The sequence below is a fragment of the Primulina tabacum genome, chromosome 11, assembly GCF_025594145.1.
Source record: "Primulina tabacum isolate GXHZ01 chromosome 11, ASM2559414v2, whole genome shotgun sequence".
Lineage (NCBI taxonomy): Eukaryota > Viridiplantae > Streptophyta > Magnoliopsida > Lamiales > Gesneriaceae > Primulina > Primulina tabacum.
Genome location: NC_134560.1, coordinates 776,679 through 804,622, shown reverse-complemented (window position 1 = coordinate 804,622; position 27,944 = coordinate 776,679). Strand labels below are relative to the sequence as shown.

The window sequence follows — 27,944 nt, the reverse complement described above, 5'->3', positions numbered from 1 at the left end:
ATATTAGTATAATAATCTTGTAATCATCGTTATCATTATTATTATACATTAACGTTGCGTTTGGTTGCCTTGATTAGGTGGATTTATTTTTTTTAACCTACCTAATTCATGTGTAGTACTTTTTTTATTTAATCAAATCAATCTCTCTTATAAATAATTAGGTTATATTAGGTGGGTTAAAATAATTACTTCTCACTCCTAGGATTATTTATCTCACTCTTAATCCATCTTATTTTTTCAATTTTATCCTTCTCATGAATCCAAACTCACCACCAATTCCCTCCATCGACCGTCGGACGGCAACCACCGTAGCCGGCCGCCTGCCGCCGACCGCCGACCGACCACCTGCCACCGGCAAATTCAGTTTCTTCACAGCAATTCGATGTCCATCTTCCAGGGTGCCCTTGTAAACAGTGCTTAAACTACTCATGCCAATGATGTTATCAGGACCGAAGGAGTTGGTAGCAATCTCTAAATCCTTTGCATCGAATCTTCTGAGGGTTGATATTGCAATGTAATTGGGTTGTGAATTCTTAGGTTCTTCAATGCTGCACTCCTTGGTCTTCTTTTGGCGAAACACGTAGAAGGTTGACAGTGAAATTATTAGTATAATAACAAATCCAAGTGCAGAAAGAATAAGAAGTGCCTTCTTTGAGAGCTGGTGGGAGGTTGTTGAATTTCTTTTATTACTTGGCCTCTTAGAACAGATTGCTCCACTAAGAGATGGGTTGCCCTGTAAACTAATTAACCTGCATATTTCTGAATACATCAGCCTGTGGAATACAGCCCTCTAGCTGATTGAAAGAAATATTTAAAAATTTCAAGCTCGAAAAGTTGGAAAAGTTCTCTGGAATCTCACCGCTGAACTTGTTCTCAGACAAATCCACTACAGAGAGATGTGTCAAACTGGCCAAAGCTCCAGGAAGTGGACCATATATCCGATTCTTCGAAAAATTTAATCTTACCAGTTCATGTAGTTGAGGAAAGATATCAACCGAAAGTTCGCCAGAGAGTTTGTTGCCGGAGAGATCAAGAGAGATCAAATTCATGCAGTTTTTAAGTTCAGGAGGAATACTTCCAGACATATCATTGTTCGAAAGGTCAATCTCTTGAACCATTTCTAACATGCCGATCTCGTATGGGACTGTCCCGTCCAAGGTATTGTGTGAAAGATTAAGGTAGACCTGAAGATTCTTCATACTGGCAATCATAGATGCTGGAACAGCTCCAGTAAAGTGGTTGTACGAAAGATCTAAAGTTGTCAAGCGGAGAAGGCGTTCTAAGCTTTTTGGAAGAGTCCCATTAAGCTTGTTACCACTGAGATTTAAATAAGAAAGGAATTCGAGTTCAGATATGGCATCAGGTAATGAACCAACGAGTTTATTATTTTACAAACGAAGATAAGTCAGTTGTTTCAGCTCAGACATGACTTGAGGAATCTCTCCTTCGAGCTGATTGTCGGACAGGGAAAGGCCTTGTAGAAGTGTCAGTTTGGAAAGTTCTAGTGGAATCCTTCCTGAAAATCGATTTCTGTGAACCTCCAAATTCAGTAATGCACTTAAATTGCCAATCTCTCTGGGGATTGATCCATAAAATTTATTGTGTCCGAGTTTTAGAATACGAATATTCACCAGTCTACCAATGAATAGTTTGATGGTACCACTTAAATTGTTAAGGCTCAAATCAAGTACCTCAAGCTCTGAACAGTTGAAAAGATCATCAGGGATTTGGCCAAAAATATTGTTTCCCCCTAAAGATAGGTATGTAAGATTAGATAATTGACCCAATCCTTCTGGGATTTTTCCCGTAATTCTGTTATTGGTCAGAGTTATAACTAGAAGACGTGTATAATTGGTTATGCTAGACGGAATTGATCCCTCAAAGAGATTGTCATTTGCTGTCATGTTCTTCAGATTATACAGCATTCCTATGTCGGTTGGAAGAGGCCCTGTCAAGGAATTGAAGCCTAAAGACAAGTATGCTAAGTTACTCAACTGTGTTATACTTGAAGGAAGCTCCCCACTGAAATGATTTGAATGGAGAGTCAACACTTGCAGGGATTTTAAAGAAGCTATCTTTGATGAAATTGTACCCACTAACTGATTCTGAGACAGCCCAAGATTGATCAAGGATTCCAGGTGAAACAAGGTGTCAGGAATTGTGGAGTTTAACTTGTTTTTGTACAACCTTAAAGCTTGTAAATTAATCAATTTTCCAAGTTCTTGGGGGATACCACCAGAAAAAAGGTTTTCATATAAGTTCAGGCGAACCAGATTCCTACAATTAGCAATTTCGGCTGGAATTGCACCAGAAAGAAAGTTCACATGCAACTGAAGAACCACAAGATTCGACATGTTGCCGATTTCTGGAGGGATCTTTCCGGTTAACTGGTTTTGGCTTAGATCAAAAGACTGCATTTCTTTGAACCTGCCGACAGAAGCAGGTATGGATCCCTCTAAACCATTAGCAAACGCTACGAAAATCTGAAGATTTATTAAATTACCAATATCTCCTGGAATTACACCAGTGAGATTATTGTAGATGAGGCCAAGTTGTAGCAATCCAGTGCTGTTACATAAACTATCAGGGATGCTTCCACTCAGAAAATTTCCCCGAAATCTATCATCTGCAAGCTTTTCAGATTACCAAGCTCTTCCGGAATAGAACCAGAAAGGGAGTTTGCATAAAGGATCAATTCAGTAAGTTGGGAGCAAGATGCTAACTGGGATGGAATATTTCCAGTGAAGGAGTTGAGGGAAAAGTCAAGAACCTGGAGATAGGAAAGGTTTCCAAGAAAAGGAGAAATTTCACCCTGGAGCTGCTTGTCCGAAAGAGAGATTGAGGCAACGTGCGACGAATTCGGATCACATTCGACTCCAAACCAAGTACAGTGATGGTTTGAATCATTCCAGTCCAGAAGTACATGAAATGGATCATCCGTGATTGATTTTTTGAATTCTTTCAAGGCCTGGATTTCAGTTTCCAGGCCTCTTGGCTTTTCTGAAAGAACCCCACTCACAAGCAGGAGGCTGTAGAGTATAATTATTGGAAATGTAAAATTTAAATGCATGTTTCTTTTTTCTAATGATTTGATTATCGTGAAGGGATTTATATTGCTCAAAATGGGTCGGGAATTCAGACATGTCGGCTGTAAACTCCCGTCTCGTTCAAAGGAGTCAACCTTGTTCTGAAAGATCAAATTGTATGACCAATAATTTGGTAGGAATAGGATCATCTACCTCGGATCACCTTCATTGTCATCTAAAAAAATAAATTAAAATACGCATGTTTAAACCACAGTAAATATAAAATATATTTCTAGATATTGATATTAAATTTGTTTTAAAAAAAAACAAAAAACAAATCGTATGTATAAATTCTAGTGATAAGATTTGATATCATATGTTTCCAAGTAAATACAAGTCGGCAAAAATGAGAATCTTACAGAGTGAGTGAGTGGGTGGGTGGAGGAAGTTGACTAGTGGAGGTGGTCACTTGAGTCAACTCAGTGGTGTGTGGACTCTGCTAGAGGCAATTAATTATATTTAGTCTTCTTCCCTGCGAAATTCTCTTCTATTTTCCATTTTTAAGGTCAAAGTTAATACTATATATATTACATCTTAAATCACTTGATTTTTCTGAGAAAAAAATTTAATGGAATGTTTTTTTCCTTTGATATATAGTTTCTAGAACCGAGTAGTTTTTGAACAAAAAAAAAGAGAGAAAGAAAAAGATAAAATAGTGACAGCTGTGGGATTTGAACCCACGCCCTTTCGGACCAGAGCCTAAATCTGGCGCCTTAGACCACTCGGCCAAACTGTCTTCGTATGCAATGTATCTTTTTTATTTAAATTAATATAAAAATTATCTTGATATCAAGCTAAAACTGCCACTACTTATATATTAAAAGTAGTAGTAAATTCCCACGCAATAAAATACGGAATTGCTGTTTATGTGGAAAGATTATTTATGATCATGCCTACCTAAATAAGAAAATTATAACAAACTGTCAATTAATATGTCGAGGCTCAAAATTTAGATATATATTTTTTTCAAAAAAGTACATGACCAAAAAGAAAAGGGAAGAACATATTTTCATTTATTTATTCATGTATATACTAATATGCCTCGAGGTGGATCCACCCCTCGCCGTGGACTAGAGAGCAAGAGAGATGATCATGCATGCATCAATTACAAATTATAATTAATTATATGTAACGTTTGAATAAAATATGAAGTTATAATCTTTCCATATATAATGCTACCACAATTATTTTATAAGGCATCGATATATATCAAGTTAAACCTCTCGAGTCGCAATAATATAAAATTAGTTTGTTTTAATTTCTTATAAATGATCGATATATCAAATTTTTAAAAAAAAAACTAATAATAGAATGTAGGATTCAATTTATTCAACAATAACATAAACCACAATTATAGTAAATATTTAACATAAATTCAAGACTAAAAGAAATAGTTTTTTTAAAAAAAAAAACAAATAACATGCATGTTCCTATCTTGGTTGAAAGTCTATATGGACTGGTATTTTCAGCAGATCATCCCCAACGATGAAATGACCGCCACCGGAAGGCATCAAATTATAACCCTTATAATCGACCACTCCCAAACTCTTGCAAGCGTTTAACACGAAACTGACCTTCTCACTACCTCCAGCAACAACAAAAACCCTCTTAAAAGCCACAACTTGTTTAATTGGAGCATCCACAATCCCGTTAGGCGGAGCCCAATACACAATGACAACTTCACTTCCATCCATCTCACCGATATTCTTAACCTCCAAATTCAGTTCAACATTATGGTGATCGTCGCATTGCAAGTCATCGATCAAAATCGCAGGGCAAGCTGGTTTATATAAGCCCTCGGTGTAGTTCATCTCTCGACAGTGCTGGAATTTGTTCAACTTGACCTGCAAGTGTTTTGTGGACGAGACTAGGGAGTGCGAGAAGTTCGTATAGCTAAGGCCATATCCGAAGGGATAAACTCTCGAGCTGTTGTAGAATTTGTATGTTCTCCCAGGGTAACCAAGGTGATCGACAGGTCTCAAGGGCATGGATGTCATTGGTAGCATTTCAACGTATCCATTTTCATGCCAGGTTAACGGTAGTCTCCCTCCAGGGTTGTATTTGCCGAATATGACGTCTGCTATAGCCTGACCACCTTCTTCTCCGGGATATCCAGCCCATAGGATTGAATGAACTTTGGAAGAATCCCTGGCGAAAGAAATGTCCACACCGCCAGCTGACATGATGACTACCACTACAGGACCTTTGGATTGGGATGCAACTAGATTGATTAACCGATTCTGGTAGCCTGGAAGGAATAAATCTTCCCTGTCTAAGCTTTCTGCCTCAATGCTTAAATCAATTCCTACTACTACTACAGTTGCATCAGCTTTCTTCGCGGCTCTGACTGCTGGGAAAATCATGCTGTCGTTCTTGCATGCCACATCTGCACATCCCATTTCGTAGATCACTTTTCCATATTTGGCAAATCCATCAATTGGAGATGTGTACTGACATGGAACACCTGAAAAAGTTATTTTTGAAACTGTATTAGTTCATGATGTTTTAGGTGAGAGATTTATGTCTATATATTATGTAATTGAACAAGTCAGACCTGCATAGTTTCCGATCATGACGCTGGTGGCATTTGCTTGTGGCCCGACAACTGCTATGGTCTTGATTTTTTCCTTGCTCCATGGCAATGTTTGATTGGAATTCTTAAGAAGAACAATTCCTTCACGAGCTGCTTCCGTGGCTAGTTCAATGTGTTCACCGCTGCACACATTGGTCATATCGAGCTTTTCGAATTGTGGGCTTCCATCAAAAAACCCAAGCCTCATTAGAACAATGTAGAGATACTTGAGGGAAACATCTATATCTTTTTCACTAACTTTCCCTTTGCTCACTGAGTTTCTCGCATAGTTAGTATAGTAGTTCCCGCAATCCAAGTCCAAACCTGCACGGTAAAAAACACATGAAGAAAAATTAACGCATTAATTATATATTATATATGCTCTAGATATAAAAAATTCATTCATATTTCAAAAACGTAAATGTATGAGAGAATACACTTTTTTCGATTATGGTCACCTATGTCATAAAATTTCAGTTTTAATTGGTTATTTTTTTCGATTTTAGAATGAAGAAAAATGATTAAAATTGTCCAAATGAATGATGATGACTAAAACTGAAATTTGATATCATAGGAGACATAATAGCAAATCAACAAAATTACAAGACTAAAAATACAATATTCTCCAAAAAATAAATTCACCTTGTCGTGCATACATTATCAGGGAAAATGTTCAAGATATGCAGTTGTTAATTTAATATAGGGATACAAATATCCTGAGACGTAATGCAATCAATTTTTTTGGAGTCACGTGTCAAATAAACTGACCAGCTTTTAGAGCTTGAGCAACAGCGTCTTCGGGTTCGTCTTTAAGCCATTTTTGATGATTTATCATCACTTCAATCGAATCACAATCCGAAACTATGTATCTGCAACAACAAATTAAATAAAAAAAATGAATTAAGTAGCTGTTACTTACCCCGTATATATAAATACCACAGTTTGATATAAATTAAGTTACCCGTGAAGATCCCATTCCCCTCTTATTTTACCCCTCAAAAGCCGTGGATCTGCGCATGCAGGAATCCCATTAATCTTGTTGTAAGAACACATTACGCTGCTCACATCTCCATCTTTCACGCACATTTCGAATGGCTTAAGAAAAGTCTCCTGCATGTCTTGCTCCGTCACCTGTATTCAAGGGAAAAACAAAATATCTCCTCACGTCAAAATTTCGTTTCAATAAATAAAACTTTAGAATGAGTTTTCTTGTATTTTACTCTCGCATCAAAGTTGTAACGTTCGATTCCTAGCCAGTTGTCCACATCGTAAGCTGCATAATGCTTGCAACATGCAGCAACTTTAAGAGGCCTAGAGTTCAGATCTGTTGCATTCTCAGTTCCCTCAACATCTTGCAAACCTCGTACATAATTAACTGCATATTCACCAACAACGTAAGGATCTTCCCCCGGTGTTTCAAGGGCTCTTCCCCACCTAGGATCTCTAACAACATTAATGTTAGGACTCCAAAATGTCAGCCCCGCATGCCCTGAATTGTGCATGGCTCTTGCTTCTGTCGAAACCGCCTACAAGACAAAAATAAATAACACAATATTAATATTAGATTATATACACGAAAAAGTAAACAGTAACTATTTAAACAATCCATATTTAATTAATTTTACCTGGCCAATCTTTTTCCACAGAGATTGGTTGAAACTAGCTGCTGTCGTAATAACAGTCGGAAAACTTGTTGCACCAGGGACAACGTCATCGAAGAATGATGCTTTGTGACCCCATTGGCCAACATCGGAGACACCGTGCAAAGCCTCGGACCACCACTCGTACTGGGGGAGCCCGATTCTTGAAACCCCATAGGCAGTGTCTCCGATTTGATCCACCTTTTCAGACAATGTCATTCTGTCGATCAAATCTTTGGCACGTACATCGTATGGGAGGGATGTGTCACAGTACGCGAAGTCTTTAACGTTCAATCCGAGTTCAAAAAACCGAAGAGCATCGCAAACGTGGGTATAGTTTCCATTGACAGTGGAAGTGGAATCCTTGATCCGTGCTAGTGCCGAAGTGAAGGTGAACAGAAATGTCGCCGCAAGTAAAGAGACGATGATGAATGGTCTTGCTACCATTTTTTTGGTTTTTTTCAAGAATGTTGTTCAGTACGTAGAGAAGTAATGTTTGTTAATATATTGAGATTAACAAATGAGGATCGTTATCTTGTTTTTTGAATTCTTTCGGATATGATAGTTTTATATCAAATTATCATCAGTAAAATCTGAAACATTTATCCTGAACAATATTTCCAAACAAATCCTTTCACCTATCTTCAAAGATACTATCCTTTTTTCTTTTTAAAAAATAAAAGCTGATATTATTTTGTTGCTTTCAAGTTAATAAATTTGAACGGCGAAATATATATGTTTAGATAATGATTGAATTATAATTTAGAATATATAGTAGGTTAATATTTTTTTTGCTGATATTTGAAATATTAAGATTCATAGAATTGATTATTTGACACGAATAGAAGATTACAACTGATTTGTTGATCAAATATTGTGATTTCTTTTATTTATTGATTTGATTTTGTAATTATGATTTATAATTATAGCTATTAACTCTTGATGTAGTAGATATCAATAGAAAATTTTGAGTATGTTGTTCTACTTTATGATCGAAATCATTGGATATATTAAATAAAATTCATTTGGATACTTTAAAAATATTTATTTATATATCTAATCGTGTTATTTACATTTTATCCAAACTTAATAAGCCAACGTATAATAAATAATGCTCCACTACACCAGAAAATAATAGACCTTATGTTTTCATTTACTTACTATTTAAAAAAGAAAGATGATTATGAGTAAACTTTATCCGATTTTCCTGAAAGTTTGTTAGGATTCGACAAATTTTAAATATTTCTGAAGCTTAGTCATCTTTCTTAATTTAAACTCAGATAACAATTATCCTCTCTCACATTTCTCCATCCACGTTTTAAATATATTTTTTAAAAAATATAGAGAGTTTTATAGATTTAGCCATACCAAAACGTGTCAAGATCGAGTTTTTATTGTGTGCACATTCTTTATAAAATAGAAAAGATGATTAAAAATTATAAAAATAAATATTATAAAATGCGGAAGATGGTTATCCTTGATTTAAAATGTGGAAGATGAAGGAAGTTTTTTAGATTTGGTCGTATAAAAATGTACCAAGATATTTTTATGGTGTCTATATTCTTCATAAAATAGAAAAGAAATGGTCTTGAAATGTATATGGTGCAGAGCATTGTTGGACTTAGAGCATTTGGCCTATTGGGCTTGTTCTTTTTTAATGAGAAATTGGACAAGGAATGCCTAGATAAGCAAATGGTAAGTGGGAATGTCCCACATAGGAAAATAATTATAGCATTGGTGAGCTTATATTGAGTTACACTTTGTAAAAGTGTAATAAAGATTGGTCAAGAGGGTCTCTCTCGCGCACGCCGGCGCAGGGGTGCAACTTTCGGGCCCGGTTTGCAATGGAAAAAAGCTTGAATTGTGTTTGCGTACGAGCGCGACTTGTGGGTGCGTCGAATGTCGCACCGATCAGCACCCGATCAAGGCATAAGAAAACGTTGTAGAGCGAATAGGCCAATCCGTTTAATACGTAGTTTTTGGAATAAGGCCAATCCATTTAGTACATAGTTTCGGCATAAGAATGATTTCATGCCTCCACCGCACTAACAGATTCAACATCTCCCTCACTCTCTTTGAGTTTAGGAGCATCCTCAATCAGGAATCTGGCCAGGTTTAGCATCGTCAAATAGAACAGCATCTTCTGCTACTACCTTTTGAAGTTTACACTAGTGAACTTTTCATGTTTTTCATCGTGACTGGCTGGGACAGCAACCACAGCAATGCGTGGGGTAACATGAGGGACAACTTGAGGTGGCACTAACAAATTCAACATCTCCCTCACCCTCTTTGAGTTTAGGAGCATCCTCAGACAAGAATCTGGTCAGGTTTAGCATCGTCGAGTAGAACAGCATCTTCTCTGCTGCCACCTTTTTAAGTCCACACAAGTGAACTTTTCAGGTTTTTTACCGTGACTGACTGGTACAGCAACCGCAGTAGCATGTGGGGTACATGAGGGACAACTTGAGGCGGAACAGGAGGGACAACATGACCAGTTTCCTTTTGCACGCTGATTTCAGTAGCCATATCTGAAACAAACCACGTAATGAGTAATTTGTTTTAAAATTGTTACACAATATATATATATCAAATGATATAGTACATAAAGCTTTTAAAAACGAAAACCTGCGAACAATGTAGTGAAGAAAAACAGTAGAGAAAAGCTAAAAATGAATCAAACCGAGACCTTTATGAAATACAGTGTACTTAAAACATATTTTTTCCCTCCGGTATGTGCTTCGAGGATGTACGTGGATTCTTGTTTCCCAAGATACACGGAAAAACTAGAAGTAACCTAGCACGAGGCGCCACTACGGCGAACTGAAAGGTACCCAAAATTTATCACGAGAGCAGAGGAACAGCAGCCGAGACAACAAAAAAGAGTGTCGAAGGAACGAGAATGCAGGAGTGTGCGTTTGGTACTTCTGTAGGACATGAGACTGCCTCTATATATAGGCACTCGGGTTTCATATGAACAATCACTGCTGGCCATCCGAAAGGCCAAAGGTCAGTCTAGCTAGAGCATCAAAGGTCAGTCCAACTGAAGCACCAACAGGCAGGCCATGGAGAGTCAGGCAGATGGAAGGTCATCCATAATAGAATTTTTCGAAAATAAAAATAGCAAAAGCCAGGTGAAACTTGGTCGAAAATTTTGCCTTGATCGGTCCGACATTCGACGCACTCAGGTCACGCTAGTACGCGCGCACACAAGTCAAGCCTTTTTCCATTGCAAATCGGGCCCGAGATTTGCATCTCCTACGCCGACGTACGCAATAGAGAGCCTCTTGACCAATCTTTCTTACACCTTAACAAAGTGTAACTCAATATAAGCTCACCAATACTATGATTATTTTCTATGTGAGACATTTCTCACTTACCATCTACTTATCTAGGCCTTATTTGTCCAATTTCTCATTTAAAAAAACAAGCCCAATAGGTCAAATGCTCCAAGTCCGACACCTTTTTTCACGCATGTAATGTCATAAGAAAACTGATTCTTTTTTAATTAACAATAAGATAAAGGAGTTGTAATTAGATTTTATAAATGGGACCACGCGTAACAAAATGTCTATTTTGACATTATAAACAAAAAGGCAGAGATATATCGAACATGCATCTAAAGACACGGAGAAGTGGGGGATACGAGGATTCCTAGCTCAAAGCATATATATATATATATATATATGCATTTCCATACAGAGAAAGAATATTTTCCAGCCGTGAAAGTTAATTAACTAGGTTAAAGCAGCTGGCAATGATGGTGCAAGTAGCTAGTAACACACATTGTAGACCACACGAAGAACATGGACCGTTGAAATTGTTGTGAATCATGAGCTATAGGCATTCTGTCTTAATTAATACCTCGAAATTTATTGATCCTAGAATATATGTACATGATCCCACCTTAAACCAAGATAATTAAAAATTATTGTGTTCAATCTGATTTCAGTTGCACCAAGTTGTATGGACTATATAATGTGGAGAATTGTCGATAAATATGATGATCGTTCAATATCACTTGTAAATATAACTTGATTCTCGAAATATCGATGCAATGCAGTCTTAAAATAAATCGAATATTCTGGTCGGTTCAAAAGCAAGCGTGGACGAAATTCCATGCCTTTATGATCATTTCATTCCGATCCGTTGGCCTACTAGGAGTCCTTCAATGGGAAATGAATATTTTCAGACCAGGCCCTATCTTTATTGGTAAAGTGATTCCATGATTTCCATCCTCGATCTTCGACTTTTGATTTTTTACGCCTTCAGCTTTTTCGACACAAATAAATGGTAAGTAATTAATTAAATTCTTCATGTAACCCTAAATCCACAAAACAAATAGAAAAATTGTGGTTTTATTGTTTACTAACAAATGATGGTTTCATAAAAATAGGTCACAGGATATAATGAGAGTGTTTAGTTAATATTAGCCGGCCTTAGCCCATAGCGGGTGGAGACTTTGGGTCAGTTATTAACAATTAATTGTCTGGATTTTTACAGGTATGGTAAATTTTTAAACACATTAAATTAGCTAGATGCATTGCGACCAATAATTGTTACAAGAGAATTTTTGCCCGGAAACTTGTTTCACTTTTCTTTTTATCTAACAAATCGCACGGCTTCCACGAAAATGCGGAACTCCTAAAATCACGCGTTAACGAACCAAAAGGCCCCACGAAGAAAATTTTGAACGATATTTCAAATTCCTAAACTACCCCTGCAACAACGAACCAAGAATAAAAAAAACCTTAAATTCCAAGAAACCTTGAGACGAAATGACTCAGAAGTCGCAAACCCAAACATCGTTGGCACCAACTTTTTATTATACAGTTTCTTAGTGAGAGAAAGGGACTCATGGACAAGAAATCGTCGAGTTTTTCGTTCATCTTCAAGAGGCTGAACAAGAAGGTCGCGGGCGGTGGCTCTTGGAAGTGGAAGTTGAAGAGTTCCACCGGATTCCGATGGAAGAGGAGGTTCAACTTGCATATGTGGTTCATTGATGTTTTCCTTTTCAGGATCGTTTCGGTTCTGGAAGCCATCGTGTTGGTCTCCGGTCTCTGCTTCTTCTTCCTATGCTGCGGCTGCCACCTCTGATTGCATATTGATCAACGATCCAATCAATCGAAGCACCCTGTTTGTTTGTTTTTAAACTCTGTAGACACTGATTTTTTTTTTTTTTTTTTATTTTTGGGTCATGTTGTAAATTTTCGATGCAAATTACGATTCCCAGAGCTAAAAAGGTATCAGATTCAACTGGAGTAAAAATTCAAACATTTTTTAAAATAATTAATTTGACCCAATCTTGATTGTTATTTGTTATAGAGTTTTATGGTAAAATACATGCTCTTTAATTGGACGATATATTAAGTACTGATGAAAATATTATGGGGAAAGAAAAACGATTTGGATTGGAGACGCAATCGTTTGTGATTATGTTGCAACTTGTGAGGTGAACGGAACATCTTTGAATAAAATTGAACCACTGGAATACTAATTTGCATCTCATTTATCACGATATATTTAAATATAACGGCTAAGATGATCGATATGTTTATAATTTTGAATAAAATTTTACCAAATCAATTACAAATTAATTAATACAGAAAGTGTCAACTTTAAATAATAAGTTAATAGAAATTTATTCTCTCATAATTCATCATTTCTATTCAATTCTCTAAATATAGAACATGGTATATATATATATATATATATATATATATATGAATGACAAGTATTTTTTGTTATGAAAAAATTTAACTGTACAGTATAATATTTAGTGACTTATAAAATAATAATTATAAATCAAATTCTAGGTTTCATGTCTTTTAACGGAACTCGAGAAGAAATTGGTAGACTTTCAAGAATGTTGGATCATGGATCGGATGAAAATGTTTCGAATGTGAAGATGGATGGAGTTGGTGTTGGAAATTTATAGAGTCTTCGGAACGATTTCGGCTATAAAAATTATTTTGATCAAATCAGAAATACAGCGGAATCGATTATATAATTTCATAAATTATAATCGAACATATGAATATAAATTAACAATGAATTTAAATAAAATTATTTTCTAGAAAAACTAACATCTTGTAGTTTTTTTTTTTTTTTTTTTTGTGAATCCGAGATCTATAGAAACCATAGCCTTCCAGTACAATCTTTTCTATCGACACGGTAGTGTGTGGACACTCAGAAATATACAAACTTAGAAATCAAATATATTTTCTAAGATAGCTTTTCTTAAAATTTTCTCGTATATTCTATTTGAATTGCCTGTATTGTTATATATAAATAATTGTGATTCAACAATCAATTCAACAATTAAAAACCATTTTTTCTACGTAGGCTTTGTTGCATTGACGAAAACATATTACACATGTTTAATTCAATAATACAAGTTGATCAAATTTGACTTTTTTTTTTATTAAATCAATTGAATTGATCAAATTTGAAAAACGTGCATGTACATTTAAGATATTATCACGATAATTAAATTTATAATTATCTCATAATTATAATTTAAATATAATTAATAACTCATATTAAATTATATTTATATCTAAGCCTTTGATGATATGGAAACAAATTTCCATTATCTCGAGTGATTTCTAAATTGCATTTCTTATTCGCCATTAATTTGAAAAACGTACTGGGGACCATGGACTCATAATTAGAAGCTCCAATAAATTAGATAAATAATTAAACTCTTTAAATAATTTACCCAATTTATTAATTCCATAATTACTCCATTAAAAATATGAAATTGCACTCTTCTTCATTATGAAATATTTACTCTACAAAACGAGTATTCCATTGATATAATCATTACATATGAATTAATCCTCCATAGACAATTCATAATTGAAGCTAGGAATTTTTCGTTTACCTCTTCAATTACTTTTTATCCTCATTTACCATTAATTTACTAGTGAGTGGTTCAATTTATTATTCAATTATAAATTAATTGGGCCCACACTCAGTTCTAGAATTAACAAATGAGAGAATTATCTTTCTGCTTCTTGCAAGAAGGAATGATTCCATGTCTGTGAATTCATATTCTCAGCCATTAATTTCAAATGTAAATCTAAAATGAAAGTATTGAGAATGCATAATTGCAAACTTTAAACAAGCAAATCAAGAATCACATTGAAATGAACAGGAGTCTATAATCACATCAGGATTCAGATTTATTCATATATGATCATCTTTGTGATTTAATTTAAATTTCATATTAACAACGGAATTTATTATGAAATGCTTAATTAAACCGGTCCAAATCCTACATAATATCATTATATATAAATGCCCCCACCTAGATGTCTCTACATCGACAGTCCGGATAAGACGGTCACATTCTTAATGTTCATGGGCCGCATTAGTGATGCTTTAATTAAAGATCTCATAATTTAATTAATTTCATCACAGACTTAATTTAAGTTTATTGTCCATAATTTTAATCCTCTTGTATATATAACTTTTATATATACTAAAATCATGGTTACATCCAATAAACTAGGGATTTTTCTATGATATTTAAGACAATAAATTTCACGTAAATATGTTCAATAATAAATGTCATTTTTATTAATAATATAAAAACATAGTCTAATTACAATGTTTTTAGGGCACTATTCCCAAGAGTTGGGTCTCCAATTTTGGAGTGTGGTTGAAATTATAAAATGTATGAAGCGTACATAGTTATCTGAAATGGAATAAGAAAAATACCTTATGTGGATTGAGTTGGTTTTAAAACCCATGCAATTGTTACAAGAACATTGATCAATGTACAAAATAATATAAAATTATAAATTATAAACTCGCAGTCTAATTGAGAATTCGCTAAATTGAAACAGAATATTTTTTTAAAAGCCATTTACGTGATTAATTAATTATAAATGGATAACTTATTAAAAGGAGAAGATCCATTTTTTATACATGCCTTGCACCACTTCCACGACGATTGTCGGAGCGAATGAAGTAGTGGAATTGCGGCTAACTCAACTGTAAGAACTTCCGTTTTTGTTTAGTAGATTACGAATTACCGTTTGTAAATTTTTCTTTTACTTTTCCTTGAAAAAGATTTATTTTTAAGTTCCCGACTTCTTATCTTCTTTGCTCTCTCACAAACTGAACTTTCGAACATTCCAACTCAAGGAAAAGAAGAGGGGCAAAGCTGAGAGCGGAGAGAGATGAATTCCTCCATTTTCACCCCTGTTTCACCCATAATTAAGACCTGTTTGAGACCCAATCAAAATCCACTGATACTGATTGACACTACTTATCCAAAGCGAGTTTCATGTGCCAGGGCAACAAAATATATAACTCAGACCAAGGCTTTGCTTTCAACCACCAAAGAGAGAGTCTTGAAGGATTTCCAACAAAGAAGAGCCCTCAAAGTAAATTTCCAGTTTCAAAACACAACTTTCTGTTTTGCATTAGTGCTTTCATTTTCCTTTTTTAGTTTGCTTCACTCGAACGCTACAACAAAACTTATATTAACTGCATTTTTATTCAAAGTTGAGCCTTTCCCAATTTGATTAGCGTTTTTCATGTTATGTATTTATTTTTCTTGAGCTGGTGAAGCTGACTCGTCTGACAGATTTGTGTGATTTTATATTTCCTCTAGATTATTTCAGGGTTGCAAAATTTGGATAAATATAATGTTGCTTCGGTGGTTATAGCTGCAGATAAGGTTGTTTTCTTTGACCTTTTTCGGCATTGTTGGCTTCACTAAAATCAGTAGTTTGAGGACGTTAAAAACATTTTGCTCTTATATGTCTCTCTCTCTGTTTTTTTTTTACCTTGGAACTTATTGTAGCATGCCCTGTCTGCTAGCTTAAATTTAGGGCGGTGTTATTCATGGATGGTTAAAGATTTAAAACCTCTTGTTTGTATTTGTTTTGCATACAGAGGGAAATAGTCCATGTTCTTCATCTTTTTCTTGCTAGATTGAAACAACTTTTGAAGAAAAATGATAGTTGAGCCAATCCCAAAGAAATAATGCTGTCTTACCTCATTTTCTCTTCTTTGTACTCTCTCTAGCAGCTCTCTCTCTCTCACACACGAAGGTTATCTATCCCATCCTTCTATTTACTATCCTGGTTTGGCTCAATTTGGCAGGGAGGTGCAACTCTTGTGGATATTGCCTGCGACCCTGAGTTGGTGAAACTTGCAACTAGCTTGACTTCTCTTCCGGTAAAAACTAAGCTGATCATGGGAAGAATTTCATTGCTTTTGTCACCGATTATTTTAACTCGTATACTAGCCTATTTTGCTGTCAGTTATCTAAATAATAGTTGTTTGCTTTGTTCTATCAGTTCATGTGGACAACTTCTATCAGGAGCATCTAGACATATGCCAAAAAACTCTTCAGATGTAACAATATTTTGAGTAAATTTGTTCAAAGATCTTGAGAAAAGTGTGAATTGTCCGCATGTGCATGCAAATAAGTCAGATGTGTTAAAAAATATACTTTTGCATGAGGATAGTTGTCACTGGTTTCAGCAAAGTATCAAATATCTTGCAAGACTTGCCTATTTTTAATTTTCTACAATTCCACGCCATTTTTATAAGTTACGAAGTATGAAATACTTCAGTTGATGACGCAAGCCACAGCTTAGCTGCCTATTGTTAGATTCATCCATCAGTCTAATTTTACCCGACCACCTACCGTTTTAACTCATATTTCTTTACTTGCAGGTATGTGTTTCTTCTGTAGATCCTGCAGCATTTCCAGCAGCTGTTGAAGCAGGAGCCTTGATGGTTGGAAACCAAGTCTCTTTTGATTGTTCTGCTTTTGTATATTCTTAAAATTAATACGTTGAAGTCATCATAAAATCATTTAATTTTCCAATTCAAGGTAAAATCTAATGTTTCAGGTCGAGATTGGCAATTATGACTCATTTTATGAGATGGGTTTGATTTTCTCTCCCGAACAGGTATTAGAAGCTCTCTGTTTGTGTAAAAACATTTTTCTTTCTGATTATATATATTATATTAATATAGAAGTCACGAAAAATCCTCATCTGGAAATAAATGGTTGTGAAGTTGGTTTCAAGGATTTTGTAAGTTCCCAATTTTTCCTTTGTATCATTTTCTATTTTAGCATCTACTATCCTTTTGCGATACAGATCCTCAGTTTAACAAAGGAGACAAAAAAGATTCTTCCTTCTGTCACGCTGTCAGTCACTGTACCTCATACACTGAGCCTTCCTGACCAGGTTTTGTTCTGGCTTATGATGAGCATAAAGTTAATTCAGTTCAAGTCAAGCTTTTATTTAAGTTTCATAACATCATTTTGAGGACAACAGGTGAAACTAGCTGAACAGTTGGAACAAGAAGGTGTTGACATAATCCAGACTGAAGGAGGAAAGTTTTCTAATCCATCAAAGCCTGGTGTTCTTGGTTTAATTGAAAAGGTAGCCTTGCCCATGCCTTAATTTTCCCCTCTACTATACAATTATATTCCTTGGATGACTTGTTTTTAAGATATACTGTGTTGTTAGGGACGAGAGAAAGCATGAGATGCACCTCGAATTTTAGCATGTTGTTGCCCTTCGAGGTCTTAAGGTTTGATTGAAGAACAATAGCATATTCTGAAACCATAGAAAAGATACGCTGGATATCTTTTTCTTTAAAACAATAGATGAATGCCAGCCACTCCTTTACTATTTTCTGTATAATTTCGTGAGATATTGTGTGCTACATTGAGCAAAATACAGTTGATATACGAATTAAAGTTGAATCATGAAATAAATTCGACCATGGACTTTATATATGTCATCTGACATGGTGATAGAGCCAACTGTGCTTTCATACTGCCTTTTAATACTTTATTTTCCAAAAGATGGCGGAATTTATAAAAGATGATAACCTTTAACAGTAGCAGGGCTTTTCTTAAAATCTTTCTTGCATATTTTGAATCAATCAGGATCTTCAAACAAGTTATGAGAATCACATAATCTTTGTGGCAGACTCCACTTTTTCGGTGTCGTGGTTATTTAAGCATAATCAATGCAATTTGACTGAAATTGTTTGATGTTTGATGCTATAGGCAAGCCCAACGCTAGCAGCAGCTTATTCTATTTCGCGTGCGGTGAAACTACCCGTAATGTGTTCATCTGGACTAAGTTCTGTCACTGCACCCATGGCAATCGCAGCAGGAGCTTCTGGTGTGGTATGATTCAATCCTAACCCTTGAGTTTTACACTTACCATATTTATGCCATTGTTTTTTCTCATCCTGTCTTAGCCTGGGAAACTTGTTTATCCACAGGGTGTAGGGTCTGCAGTGAACAAGCTCAATGATGTAGTGGCTATGATTGCAGAAGTTAAAAGCATAGCACTGTCATTGAACTTATCCTCCATGGAAGAAGTTGTATTTGAAGAGAATAGTTTGAGGTTATAGTCAGATATAAATGTGAAGTTTTCAAATAGTTAAATATTTGAAAACAGATATAAAATAAATGCTTAATTAAATGTGAAGTTTTTTAATTTTTTTTTTAAATTTTGATTTTAATTTAATGTCTTTTGAAAATATAAACTATATTAAGTGTCTATATAACATATATAATTTCATTTAATTTTGGTTATAATTATGAGTGTTGTGATATTTTTATATATATAGTTTTCACTATTTCATATCATATTAAATAAAATATAAATTTTATATAATATTAAGTTCTTTCAACTTCTTAAAAAAATGTGGTAGTGAATTTCGTATATTAACTGTCATTATATATCTTAACTAGAACTTAAATATAATATTTTGCAACATTTTATAAAAAATAAATAAATTTTTTAATCAAAAATTTATTCATATAATAAATAACAAAAATTATGAATTTTTGAAAAATATATATTTATTATTTAAATTTTGATAGATAAAATAATATATGATTTTTTAGATTTTTATTTAATTTTTTTATTAGTAGCAGTTACACTCAAGGAAGATAAAAAAAAATCAATTTAACATTGGAAAATTGATATCCTTATTTAAATATTGTTATTTCAAATGATATAAACATTTTTATATAATAATTTTTTGTAATAACATTTAAAATTTTAATATATGCACTATATTGTATAAATCATTTTAATAATTGAAACGAAGGTGCACGCACTTGTAATTAAACGAGTGAAAAAATGAAAATAAATATAAAAAAATGAACTCTACATTCATTTAGGACAACAGTCGGCGATATTATTAATGGAGACGGAGGTAGTAATTAAAAAAGCATTTAGAAATCACAAAAAACAGACAACGAATAGCTAAGCATAAAACAAAAAGGGAGGAGCAAAACCAAGAACAACAATGAAACCCTGAATAAAAAAATTTATCAAGCATTATATTTCATTTTTAATACCCAAAAAGCTTGGCCTTGCAGTGATCGTTCTTTCTTTCTTAACCATTCTTTGTCACCACATCGTTCCCATCGAATTTACTCGGTTTCCATCATGCAAGCAATTCAATCTACCGCGCTTCGCTCCTCCCCACTCGATCCCCTCCGGAAACCTCAACAATCCTCCCCTTTGCTCCGCTATAATGCCAATCGCCTCGCCAGAAGGCTCCCCTTCACTGTCTCTGCCTCCGCCGCCGTCGCGGCGCCAAAGCGCGAGACAGACCCCAAGAAGCGCGTGGTGATTACGGGCATGGGCCTCGTCTCCGTTTTCGGAAATGATGTAGACGTGTTTTACGATAAGTTGCTTGCTGGTGAGAGCGGCATCACTCTAATAGACCGCTTTGATGCGTCCAAATTCCCCACGCGATTTGGCGGACAGATTCGGGGATTCAAATCGGACGGGTACATTGATGGGAAGAACGATAGGAGATTGGACGACTGTTTGAGGTACTGCATTGTAGCGGGGAAAAAGGCGCTCGAAAGTGCGGATCTTGGGAGTGATAAGCTTGACAAGGTAAGAGTTCATTGGGAGAATTGAGGATTGATTCTATCGAAGATCCACGTGCTTTGATTTTTAAGGTTTTGGAATGTGTTTTGAGTGATTTTCTTCTGTGATAAATAGCTTTAGTTAAGTGGCTCAAAGCTGAAAGGTGATCGAGTACATAGATCTTGGGGTTCCGGTGTATGAAATTTAAAAATTCTCTGTTATCAGTTTTTGTTGGTGGGATTTCATTCGGTTAAGTAGTTTCCTTATTGGTCATTTATGCATCTGTTATTGTTCATATTCTTGTGGTGAATGGTGCTAGCTCTTCATTTCATTTTGATGAGTTTTTCTTGAGTTTTTTTCCCTCGGTTTTTTGTTTCGAGTTTTTTATATGGAATTCATTGCTACTTTTTTGGAACACAACGACATTGCTAACTCTTGAAATTATGTAGTTTTGTCTTAATTGATGACTGATCCTCCGCTTGTTACTTTACAATCATTAAAAAGCAAACTTTCTATGGTTATGAAAACTGGGATAGCAGCTGTAAATCAATGCTTTATTGTTAATATATGTAGTACACCCCTAATATGTACCAACTCTTCTGATTTTTTTTTTATTTTGATACTGTCGAGAAAATAATTATAAAATCTTTGTTGCCATTCATTTGTTTGAAGTTGTAGGCCACCCTCTCTAATTGTTGTAGTTTGGTATTACTGCAGATAGATAAAATTCGAGCTGGTGTTCTTGTTGGGACAGGAATGGGTGGTCTTACAGTTTTCTCTGACGGCGTTCAGGCACTTATAGAGAAAGGTCACAGGAAAATAACTCCGTTTTTCATTCCTTATGCTATAACAAACATGGCATCTGCTTTGCTTGCAATTGATCTTGGCTTGATGGGTCCAAATTACTCGATATCAACTGCTTGTGCCACGTCAAATTATTGCTTTTATGCTGCTGCAAATCACATCCGTCGAGGTGAAGCTGATATAATGGTAGCTGGTGGAACCGAAGCGGCTATTATTCCTATTGGACTGGGAGGTTTTGTCGCATGCCGGGCTTTGTCTCAAAGAAATGATGATCCCAAAACTGCTTCTAGACCTTGGGACAAAGAGCGAGATGGCTTTGTCATGGGTGAAGGTGCTGGAGTTTTGGTATGCTTTTTTTCTTTCTTAATTATAAATATTGGACTTGTGGTATTTTAAACTGGATTTTAGATTGTTCTTATTTTTTTTGACATGGCACATCATTTAATTTTCCTTCTGCTTTCATCTTACTGCAAAAATTATCTGGTCAATAAGACTTCTGACCGAAATATGATGTTATCATTCAATTTGAACAGGTGATGGAAAGTCTGGAACATGCAATGAAACGAAATGCACCAATAATTGCTGAATACTTGGGAGGCGCAGTTAACTGTGATGCTTATCATATGACAGATCCTAGATCTGATGGCCTTGGTGTCTCGTCATGCATTCTTAGTGCTCTAGAAGATTCTGGGGTTTCCCCTGAGGAGGTATTTGCTTGCTTCATTTCATTATAATATAGTGACATGCGGCCACAACTTCAGGCTTGCAGTATAAAAACAGAATGTGTCATGAGTCTTAACTATCTGCCTATTGATTTGTTGTCATTGTACCCCAGCAGCTCTAGAAGATGCTGGGGTTTCCCGTAGGAGGTATTTGCATGCTTCATTTCATTAAAATGTAGTGATATGCAGCCACAACTCCGGATACAAAAACAGAATGTGTCAAGAGTCTTAACGTGTCTGCCTATCGATTTGTTGTCATTGTACCCATGTTATCTTTTTTGAGATTTCTAGCACTTCAAAATCAACCATTTATGGTGAAACTTCTGTAGATTTCTTGGAAATAACTCTTTTGGTTCATGCTCCATTTCAGGTTAACTATATTAACGCCCACGCAACCTCCACTATAGTAGGCGACTTAGCGGAGGTAAATGCAATCAAGAAGGTGTTCAAAAACACTTCAGGCATCAAAATCAACGCAACTAAGGTAAGATCCCCGACAAGCACTACACCCACCATGTATCTGCCTGCCTTGCCTGTGTATTCTTGAGATTTCGGACGCTATGTGACATTATTTATGGTTGGTTTCTCACTTCTTATTTTATACAGTCAATGATAGGGCACTGCCTCGGTGCTGCCGGAGGTTTGGAAGCTATTGCAACCATCAAAGCAGCTACAACAGGCTGGCTTCACCCTTCCATCAACCAATTTGTAAGTTGAAACAAACTAGTTTGCCATGATCCTACGACTTACCTCTTATGTGTGTATCAATGGAAATCTTTGAAAAAACTGTTCAATTGTTTGATACATTAGTTGGCTTTTGCTTCTCCAGTTTACAATATGTTACTATCATTAACGCAGAACCCAGAGCCTTCTGTGGAATTTGACACTGTTGCAAACAAAAAGCAGCAACACGATGTAAACGTTGGTATGATACCTTTTGGTTCCCCTTTCATCTATTTTTCTCTACCGATTCTAAGAACTCCTTGTTAAATGAGGATTTTTTGCGAGATTTTAATGTTCTTTATCAAATGCAGCCATTTCAAATTCATTTGGATTCGGTGGACACAACTCTGTTGTCGCGTTTTCTGCATTCAATCACTGACCAGAGCTGCGGTCCATTGCAGCAGAAGCAGGTCGTTTTCACCAGAGTGCCATTGAGTCTATCGTCGGCTTTTTTGTTAATTTGGCGCAATAATTTTTAAGTTCAGTTCTTTGGTTTGAATCTTTGATCATTCCTTGCTTCAGATTTATTGGAGCTAGAGCTTTTCTTAATTTAAATGTAGTCCATAACTTTCTGCAATTAGCAAGATTTTCTTTTGTCAAATTATATTTTTAAGCTCCATCCTTGGTTCTTTGGGAAACTTCAAGAGTATAATATTAATTGATTTCATAATAAATCATATAAACATGCACAAATTATTTCCAATCAAAATATAATATATATTCATTGAAAATTTAGATAAACATAGCATTATATATCAACACATGTTCATCAGAAGATTTTCAAGATTTCACTTGTGAATTTAATCGTTGTTTTGAATGATAAAAGCAGTTACTCTACTTATCTTGAAATTTATAAATAGTATAAATATTATATTTTTGTAGAATATTTATCAATTATCATTTAACAAATTTAAATATATATCTTTAATTATTTGTACTTAGGTACGGATATAAGTCATATAAATTTATTCTATAATGAAACGATTATATATATTTAGTTCAAAATAAATTCATTTTCTTTTTGACTAATTGACTCAAACAATTAAATAGTGAATAATGATAACTTTCATACATTTGATTAGGTTGATAACATTTTATAAAATTAAATTCTTGATAATTAGTCGAATTAATATTTGATAATTAGTTGAATTTTATTAATTCTCAGACCTTTCCATAATCCCCGCTATTATGTTTCAAATCAGAAGTGACATATTTACTAAATCTAGGAATAATGTGAGTGTGTAATACGTGGAAAACCTATATTTGAGTAATTAGTTAACTCAATAAAATTGTTAACTAAATAATTGTTTTGGTTGGGTTGGACGATTGAATCATGACGTTTTGGTTGTTATGCAGTTTAAAAAATTTGAGTTACATAATTATCATCCGTTATAATTTTTGATAAAATGGCAGACGTTCAAACGCTTATTTTAAATAGATATTTTATACAATTTAAAAAATTTGAATTGAAATTACGCTCAAACGTTTATTTTAAATAGATAATAATATATAGAAAATCATAAATAAAAATGATGTATTTATATATTAAAAAAATCTGATAAATTATAGTGGTTAATGGCACGTTGAGTGAGTAAGGCCAGATGATTTTCCTATCTTAGGGTACTTGTGGCGTGTACGATTCCAACGATGGCTACAGTCACCACTGCTAATGTCTTCCCGACCACCTCTCTTTTTCATTTCTTCTCGTTCACAGCCAAATCCCACGCTTTTTACCCGAAAGCTTCGACTGTAAGTTTCCTCATCGTCTCCATCTATCTCGAATCTCCTGTATCTTGGTTGCATTACGTCTTTATCTGTCTTGTCTGATTGTATCTTCTCAGTTTATCTCGAATCTGCGTTGCATTATATCATAAATTTGGGTTCTTTACGTCTTTGCACGTGTTCTTTGGTGTTTTATTCTATATCTGACTCAATGCAGGTGGAGGGAAGTCAGGTTAAGGAAGAACAGCAGACGGGTTCATCTCAGAAAAAGAAAATATTTGTTGCAGGTGCCACTGGGAGCACCGGTAAAAGGATCGTGGAAAAGCTTTTGGCTAAGGGCTTTTCTGTCCGGGCTGGTGTCCGCGATGTTGAGAAAGCAAAATCAACTTTCCCCGGAAACAACGCTGATCTCCAAATCGTTAGTATTAGAGTTCCTTTGCATTTTCGTTTCCGTTTCCTTTTCTGAATGCGCATAATTTGATTGTGTAATTGGGCTTTTGTGGGTTTGGTGTTAATGTAGTTTTGAACACTGCGGATCATCGAGTTAGCCACAATTTCCTTTTTAAACGAAAACTGAAGATCGACTTTTATTCGTAATTGCACCCACTACATTTACCAGTGCGCTAGATCCTGCCGTGATCCATAGTGGCACTTGTGATGATGACTTCCCCTACTTTCAATTCCAGTGAAAATGGTTTCTTAACCTTCTGAAAATTTGAATTAAAAAATATCCTGAAATATTTATAGAAAAACTCTGTCAGCAGCTACTCGAGGATTTAGCATCATAATTAGCTGTTGGTTGCAATGTTAAAGCTCATACATTACGTAAAGTTTCTATCTGAATTGCATCTTTTGCCATTTATTCAACTATAATGCTGTAAACTTTGGTGAACCTGTTAGCTCCGATTATATGCACCTGTATTATCATTATTATTTTTTTAGAGAGATGCACCTGTATTTTCAGGTGAATGCAGATGTGACGGAGGGTGCAACTAAGTTAGCTGAGGCTATTAGCGATGATTCTGATGCAGTAATATGTGCTACTGGTTTTCGACCTTCATGGGATTTGACGGCTCCATGGAAAGTGAGTGAATTTCTTCAGTTTTTGTCTACTTGATTCTGTTACTCTTTGGATGCAAAGTCTTCATGGACTTGTGCACTCTTGTTATCTAGGTGGATAACTTTGGGACAGTAAACCTAGTAGAGGCTTGCCAGAAACGTGGTGTTAACAGATTTATACTCATAAGTTCTATTTTAGTCAACGGAGCTTCAATGGGACAGTTGTTAAATCCTGCTTACATTTTTCTGAATGTCTTTGGACTTACCTTGGTTGCGAAGCTACAAGCAGAGCAGGATATTCGCAAGTCTGGTATCAATTACACGATTATACGGCCAGGGGGACTAAGGAACGATCCACCTAAGGGGAACATAGTCATGGAGCAAGAGGTAATGAGGTTCGACCAACAGTTTTGAATTTTAGTAACCGTTGGTGAGCATGTTTTCTTGATCCCTTGTTTACCCACTCAAGCCAAACTCTCTCCATCCTTGCAGGATACTCTATCTGAGGGAACAATATCGAGAGATCAGGTTGCAGAAGTAGCAGTTGAGGCATTGCTATGTCCAAAGTCTTGGTACAAAGTGGTGGAAATTGTGGCCCAAACAGAGGCTCCTCGACGTTCGTTTGAGGAGCTCTTTAGTTCCATCAAACGACGTTGACTATTTCCAGAGCATTGCCCTTGTTTACTTTATTTATATATATGTACTTGTTAAAGACCTCGAAGAGATGCTCAAATAAAATACTCAACTCAAATAAGTATTAGCAACGTTCAGTGTTCTTCCTTTGTATCTGTACACGTCTCAATTTGTTAAGTTTCTCGAAACCCTTTTTACTAGATCCATGGGCGATCCGAACGCAAACAATATTTAGTATCGTTAAAGCAAACACAATCACCTGATTTGGAAGAAAATGACTTTGTTTTGAGTTGACAGTTCTTAGGATAACGGGTAAACGAACTGAATGAGAGATCTCACAATTAGAAACAACGTTCAGACTCACAGCAAATTTGCAGACAACATAAACCAAACGAAAAAAAGAGAGAAGAAAATGAGGAAACTAAGCATAGGCATTTGGATTCTGGAGTAGATGAGCTTCGACAGCCTTGTACATTCCTATCACCTTTTCTTTCCCTGCCTTGACCTCATCTTCTTTAAGCAGGAAATCCCCAATAGTGTAGTACTTACTTGTCACATTAGACACAGAGCCACCATCTTCTGTTGCCTCAAACTTGATGTCATATGTAATCTTTTCAAGTTCATCTATCAACGCCTCACCTTCAATCAACGTGTATTTATACACAAGGGACTCTTCATTAAGCTCATCTACGCGATATTTCAAAGATTTGAAGTTTCCACCTTGAGCAAAATTAATCTGCTTGATGCTTCCGGCACCTCCCATCACCTTCAGTAATCTGAATGCTGCTGATAGCATGTGGCATCAGCTTTGGTATCAAATTGTGAGAGTCCACAACGGAGGCCTTGAAGACTCTTGAAGGATGGATTGGAGAAATGTACTTGTCAGTGAATGTGGTAATAGTCATGTTCTTTGGTGCTTTTTCTTACTCAAAACCCAGAATGTTGTTTTGTTTGGCGAAGTTATCACAGGGAAGTGTGGTATTTATAGATTTAGAACCAGAAGTTTTTAATTCATTCATGTTTTGTGGACGGTCTAATACATTCCATTTCTTGTCTATTTGTGCTACAATGATTGCAGGATGCTGAACTTTATATTTAAGGAAAACTACAGTTTACTCTGATTTTTCCCATTTTATTATTCTTGTTACTCATATGATAATATTACAGGAAATGGTATAATTCTCAGAATTCGGAATGACATTTGGCTAGATTCTGCAATTTGGAGCATCATGAAAGACCGTCATCTGGGGATTTAGCAAAGGTTTATCCTATAAATAGAATTCATAATCACATTATATCTCCAACACAACAAACTCGTTATCAAGATAATCAAAGCATTTAGAACCTCGAAACACTAGTGACAATGGGTGTGCTTACTATACATTCACAGAAGAGCATACTTCTGCTGTCTGCCCATAGAGAATCTTTAAAGCATCAATCCTAGACTCCAATAACTTGATTCCTAAACTTCTGCCACATGTAATTAGAAGCATGGAGTTTCTTCCAGGAAACGGTGGAGTTGGAAGCATAAAACTGGTTAATTCTGCTGAAGGTATCTAACTAACGATCCAAACTTCTGTATTATTATGTATAAAATTCTAATTCAGTTATGAGATGCATTATAATTTTTTTCTAGAGGAAGTAATCTTAAATATCTGTATCAGATTGATGAACTGGACGAAGATACATACAGTTATAGCTACACGGTGATTGAAAGAAACACATTAATGGACAAACTTAAGAAGATCACACATGAAATCAAGTTGGAAGCAGCACCAGATGGGGGTACTTTTTCTAAGGTGACTAACACTTATGACACGAAAGGCCTTCTCGATGACAGAGAAAGAGATAAAATCCCCGGAAAGAAAAAGTATTGGAAGTATACAAGGCTGTGGAGGCCTATCTGATCCAGAACCCAAGTGGGAAATAAGGATCTTTTGTATGTTGATAGTTGATCTATGCTTCGCTGGAATCTCTCCACATCTGTGTAATAATAGAATGCATTTTTTTGTATACACAGCATGTTGTCCTGAGATCCTTATCATGAACTAAGTCGTAATTGAGATTTTTTATTTGTTCCTGCATGTATATTTCCATCA

At 35.4% G+C, this 27,944-nt stretch overlaps 4 protein-coding genes, 1 non-coding gene and 3 pseudogenes across 7 annotated transcripts; 4 read left to right on the top strand and 4 right to left on the bottom strand.

Moving 5' to 3' along the window:
* Positions 1 to 229: 229 nt before the first annotated feature.
* On the bottom strand, positions 230 to 3,203 carry LOC142518342 (uncharacterized; annotated as a pseudogene).
* Positions 3,204 to 3,742: 539 nt separating this feature from the next.
* TRNAL-UAG (transfer RNA leucine (anticodon UAG)) lies at positions 3,743 to 3,822 on the bottom strand. The gene has a single exon. It is a non-coding gene; the product is annotated as a tRNA-Leu (tRNA).
* A 568-nt stretch (positions 3,823 to 4,390) lies between these two features.
* LOC142518713 (putative beta-D-xylosidase 5) lies at positions 4,391 to 7,755 on the bottom strand. Its single transcript, XM_075621523.1, has 6 exons — positions 7,284 to 7,755; positions 6,879 to 7,184; positions 6,620 to 6,789; positions 6,427 to 6,527; positions 5,641 to 5,982; positions 4,391 to 5,550 (listed from the first exon to the last, which is right to left on the bottom strand). Exons 1-6 carry the CDS (start codon positions 7,743 to 7,745, stop codon positions 4,517 to 4,519), a joined length of 2,415 nt encoding a protein of 804 aa, XP_075477638.1. The 5' UTR covers positions 7,746 to 7,755; the 3' UTR covers positions 4,391 to 4,516.
* A 7,643-nt stretch (positions 7,756 to 15,398) lies between these two features.
* LOC142517719 (uncharacterized protein ycf23-like) lies at positions 15,399 to 18,800 on the top strand. 2 transcript variants are annotated; one of them, XM_075620107.1, is made up of 9 exons: positions 15,401 to 15,691; positions 15,922 to 15,987; positions 16,416 to 16,490; positions 16,995 to 17,057; positions 17,174 to 17,233; positions 17,426 to 17,515; positions 17,606 to 17,713; positions 18,349 to 18,471; positions 18,570 to 18,800. In XM_075620107.1, exons 1-9 carry the CDS (start codon positions 15,485 to 15,487, stop codon positions 18,699 to 18,701), a joined length of 924 nt encoding a protein of 307 aa, XP_075476222.1. In that variant the 5' UTR covers positions 15,401 to 15,484; the 3' UTR covers positions 18,702 to 18,800. The 2 variants fall into 2 exon arrangements, with proteins under 2 accessions (XP_075476223.1, XP_075476222.1); XM_075620108.1 differs by lacking the exon at positions 15,922 to 15,987 and having other exon boundaries at positions 15,399 to 15,691.
* An 807-nt stretch (positions 18,801 to 19,607) lies between these two features.
* Positions 19,608 to 23,050, top strand: LOC142517717 (3-oxoacyl-[acyl-carrier-protein] synthase I, chloroplastic-like). Its single transcript, XM_075620106.1, has 7 exons — positions 19,608 to 20,209; positions 20,900 to 21,331; positions 21,520 to 21,693; positions 22,079 to 22,192; positions 22,315 to 22,416; positions 22,567 to 22,633; positions 22,743 to 23,050. The coding sequence occupies exons 1-7, from the start codon at positions 19,751 to 19,753 to the stop codon at positions 22,808 to 22,810; spliced, it is 1,416 nt and encodes a 471-aa protein (XP_075476221.1). The 5' UTR covers positions 19,608 to 19,750; the 3' UTR covers positions 22,811 to 23,050.
* Positions 23,051 to 24,012: 962 nt separating this feature from the next.
* Positions 24,013 to 26,000, top strand: LOC142519271 (uncharacterized protein At2g34460, chloroplastic-like). Of its 2 annotated transcripts, none has more exons than XM_075622238.1 (5): positions 24,013 to 24,180; positions 24,371 to 24,571; positions 25,118 to 25,237; positions 25,492 to 25,599; positions 25,705 to 26,000. In XM_075622238.1, the coding sequence occupies exons 1-5, from the start codon at positions 24,079 to 24,081 to the stop codon at positions 25,867 to 25,869; spliced, it is 696 nt and encodes a 231-aa protein (XP_075478353.1). In that variant the 5' UTR covers positions 24,013 to 24,078; the 3' UTR covers positions 25,870 to 26,000. The 2 variants fall into 2 exon arrangements, with proteins under 2 accessions (XP_075478353.1, XP_075478352.1); XM_075622237.1 differs by having other exon boundaries at positions 24,014 to 24,180; positions 25,327 to 25,599.
* A 116-nt stretch (positions 26,001 to 26,116) lies between these two features.
* Positions 26,117 to 27,336, bottom strand: LOC142519272 (major allergen Pru ar 1-like; annotated as a pseudogene).
* Positions 26,749 to 27,775, top strand: LOC142518339 (major allergen Pru ar 1-like; annotated as a pseudogene).
* The last annotated feature ends 169 nt before the right edge of the window (positions 27,776 to 27,944 follow it).

Bases quoted from the DNA above. Each gene is read 5' to 3' on its own strand.
- LOC142518713 (XM_075621523.1), bottom strand. From the start codon at position 7,745: ATGGTAGCAAGACCATTCATCATCGTCTCTTTACTTGCGGCGACATTT. The intron at 5,983-6,426 runs GTCAGTTTATTT...TTTACCGTGCAG, and splicing joins TGCTCAAGCTCTAAAAGCTG to GTTTGGACTTGGATTGCGGG. The intron at 5,551-5,640 runs GTCTGACTTGTT...TAACTTTTTCAG, and splicing joins CATGATCGGAAACTATGCAG to GTGTTCCATGTCAGTACACA.
- LOC142517719 (XM_075620107.1), top strand. From the start codon at position 15,485: ATGAATTCCTCCATTTTCACCCCTGTTTCACCCATAATTAAGACCTGT. The intron at 17,234-17,425 runs GTATTAGAAGCT...TTTGCGATACAG, and splicing joins TGATTTTCTCTCCCGAACAG to ATCCTCAGTTTAACAAAGGA. The intron at 17,714-18,348 runs GTAGCCTTGCCC...TTGATGCTATAG, and splicing joins TTCTTGGTTTAATTGAAAAG to GCAAGCCCAACGCTAGCAGC.
- LOC142517717 (XM_075620106.1), top strand. From the start codon at position 19,751: ATGCAAGCAATTCAATCTACCGCGCTTCGCTCCTCCCCACTCGATCCC. The intron at 20,210-20,899 runs GTAAGAGTTCAT...GTATTACTGCAG, and splicing joins GGAGTGATAAGCTTGACAAG to ATAGATAAAATTCGAGCTGG. The intron at 21,332-21,519 runs GTATGCTTTTTT...CAATTTGAACAG, and splicing joins GTGAAGGTGCTGGAGTTTTG to GTGATGGAAAGTCTGGAACA.
- LOC142519271 (XM_075622237.1), top strand. From the start codon at position 24,079: ATGGCTACAGTCACCACTGCTAATGTCTTCCCGACCACCTCTCTTTTT. The intron at 24,572-25,117 runs GTTAGTATTAGA...CTGTATTTTCAG, and splicing joins ACAACGCTGATCTCCAAATC to GTGAATGCAGATGTGACGGA. The intron at 25,238-25,326 runs GTGAGTGAATTT...CTTGTTATCTAG, and splicing joins ATTTGACGGCTCCATGGAAA to GTGGATAACTTTGGGACAGT.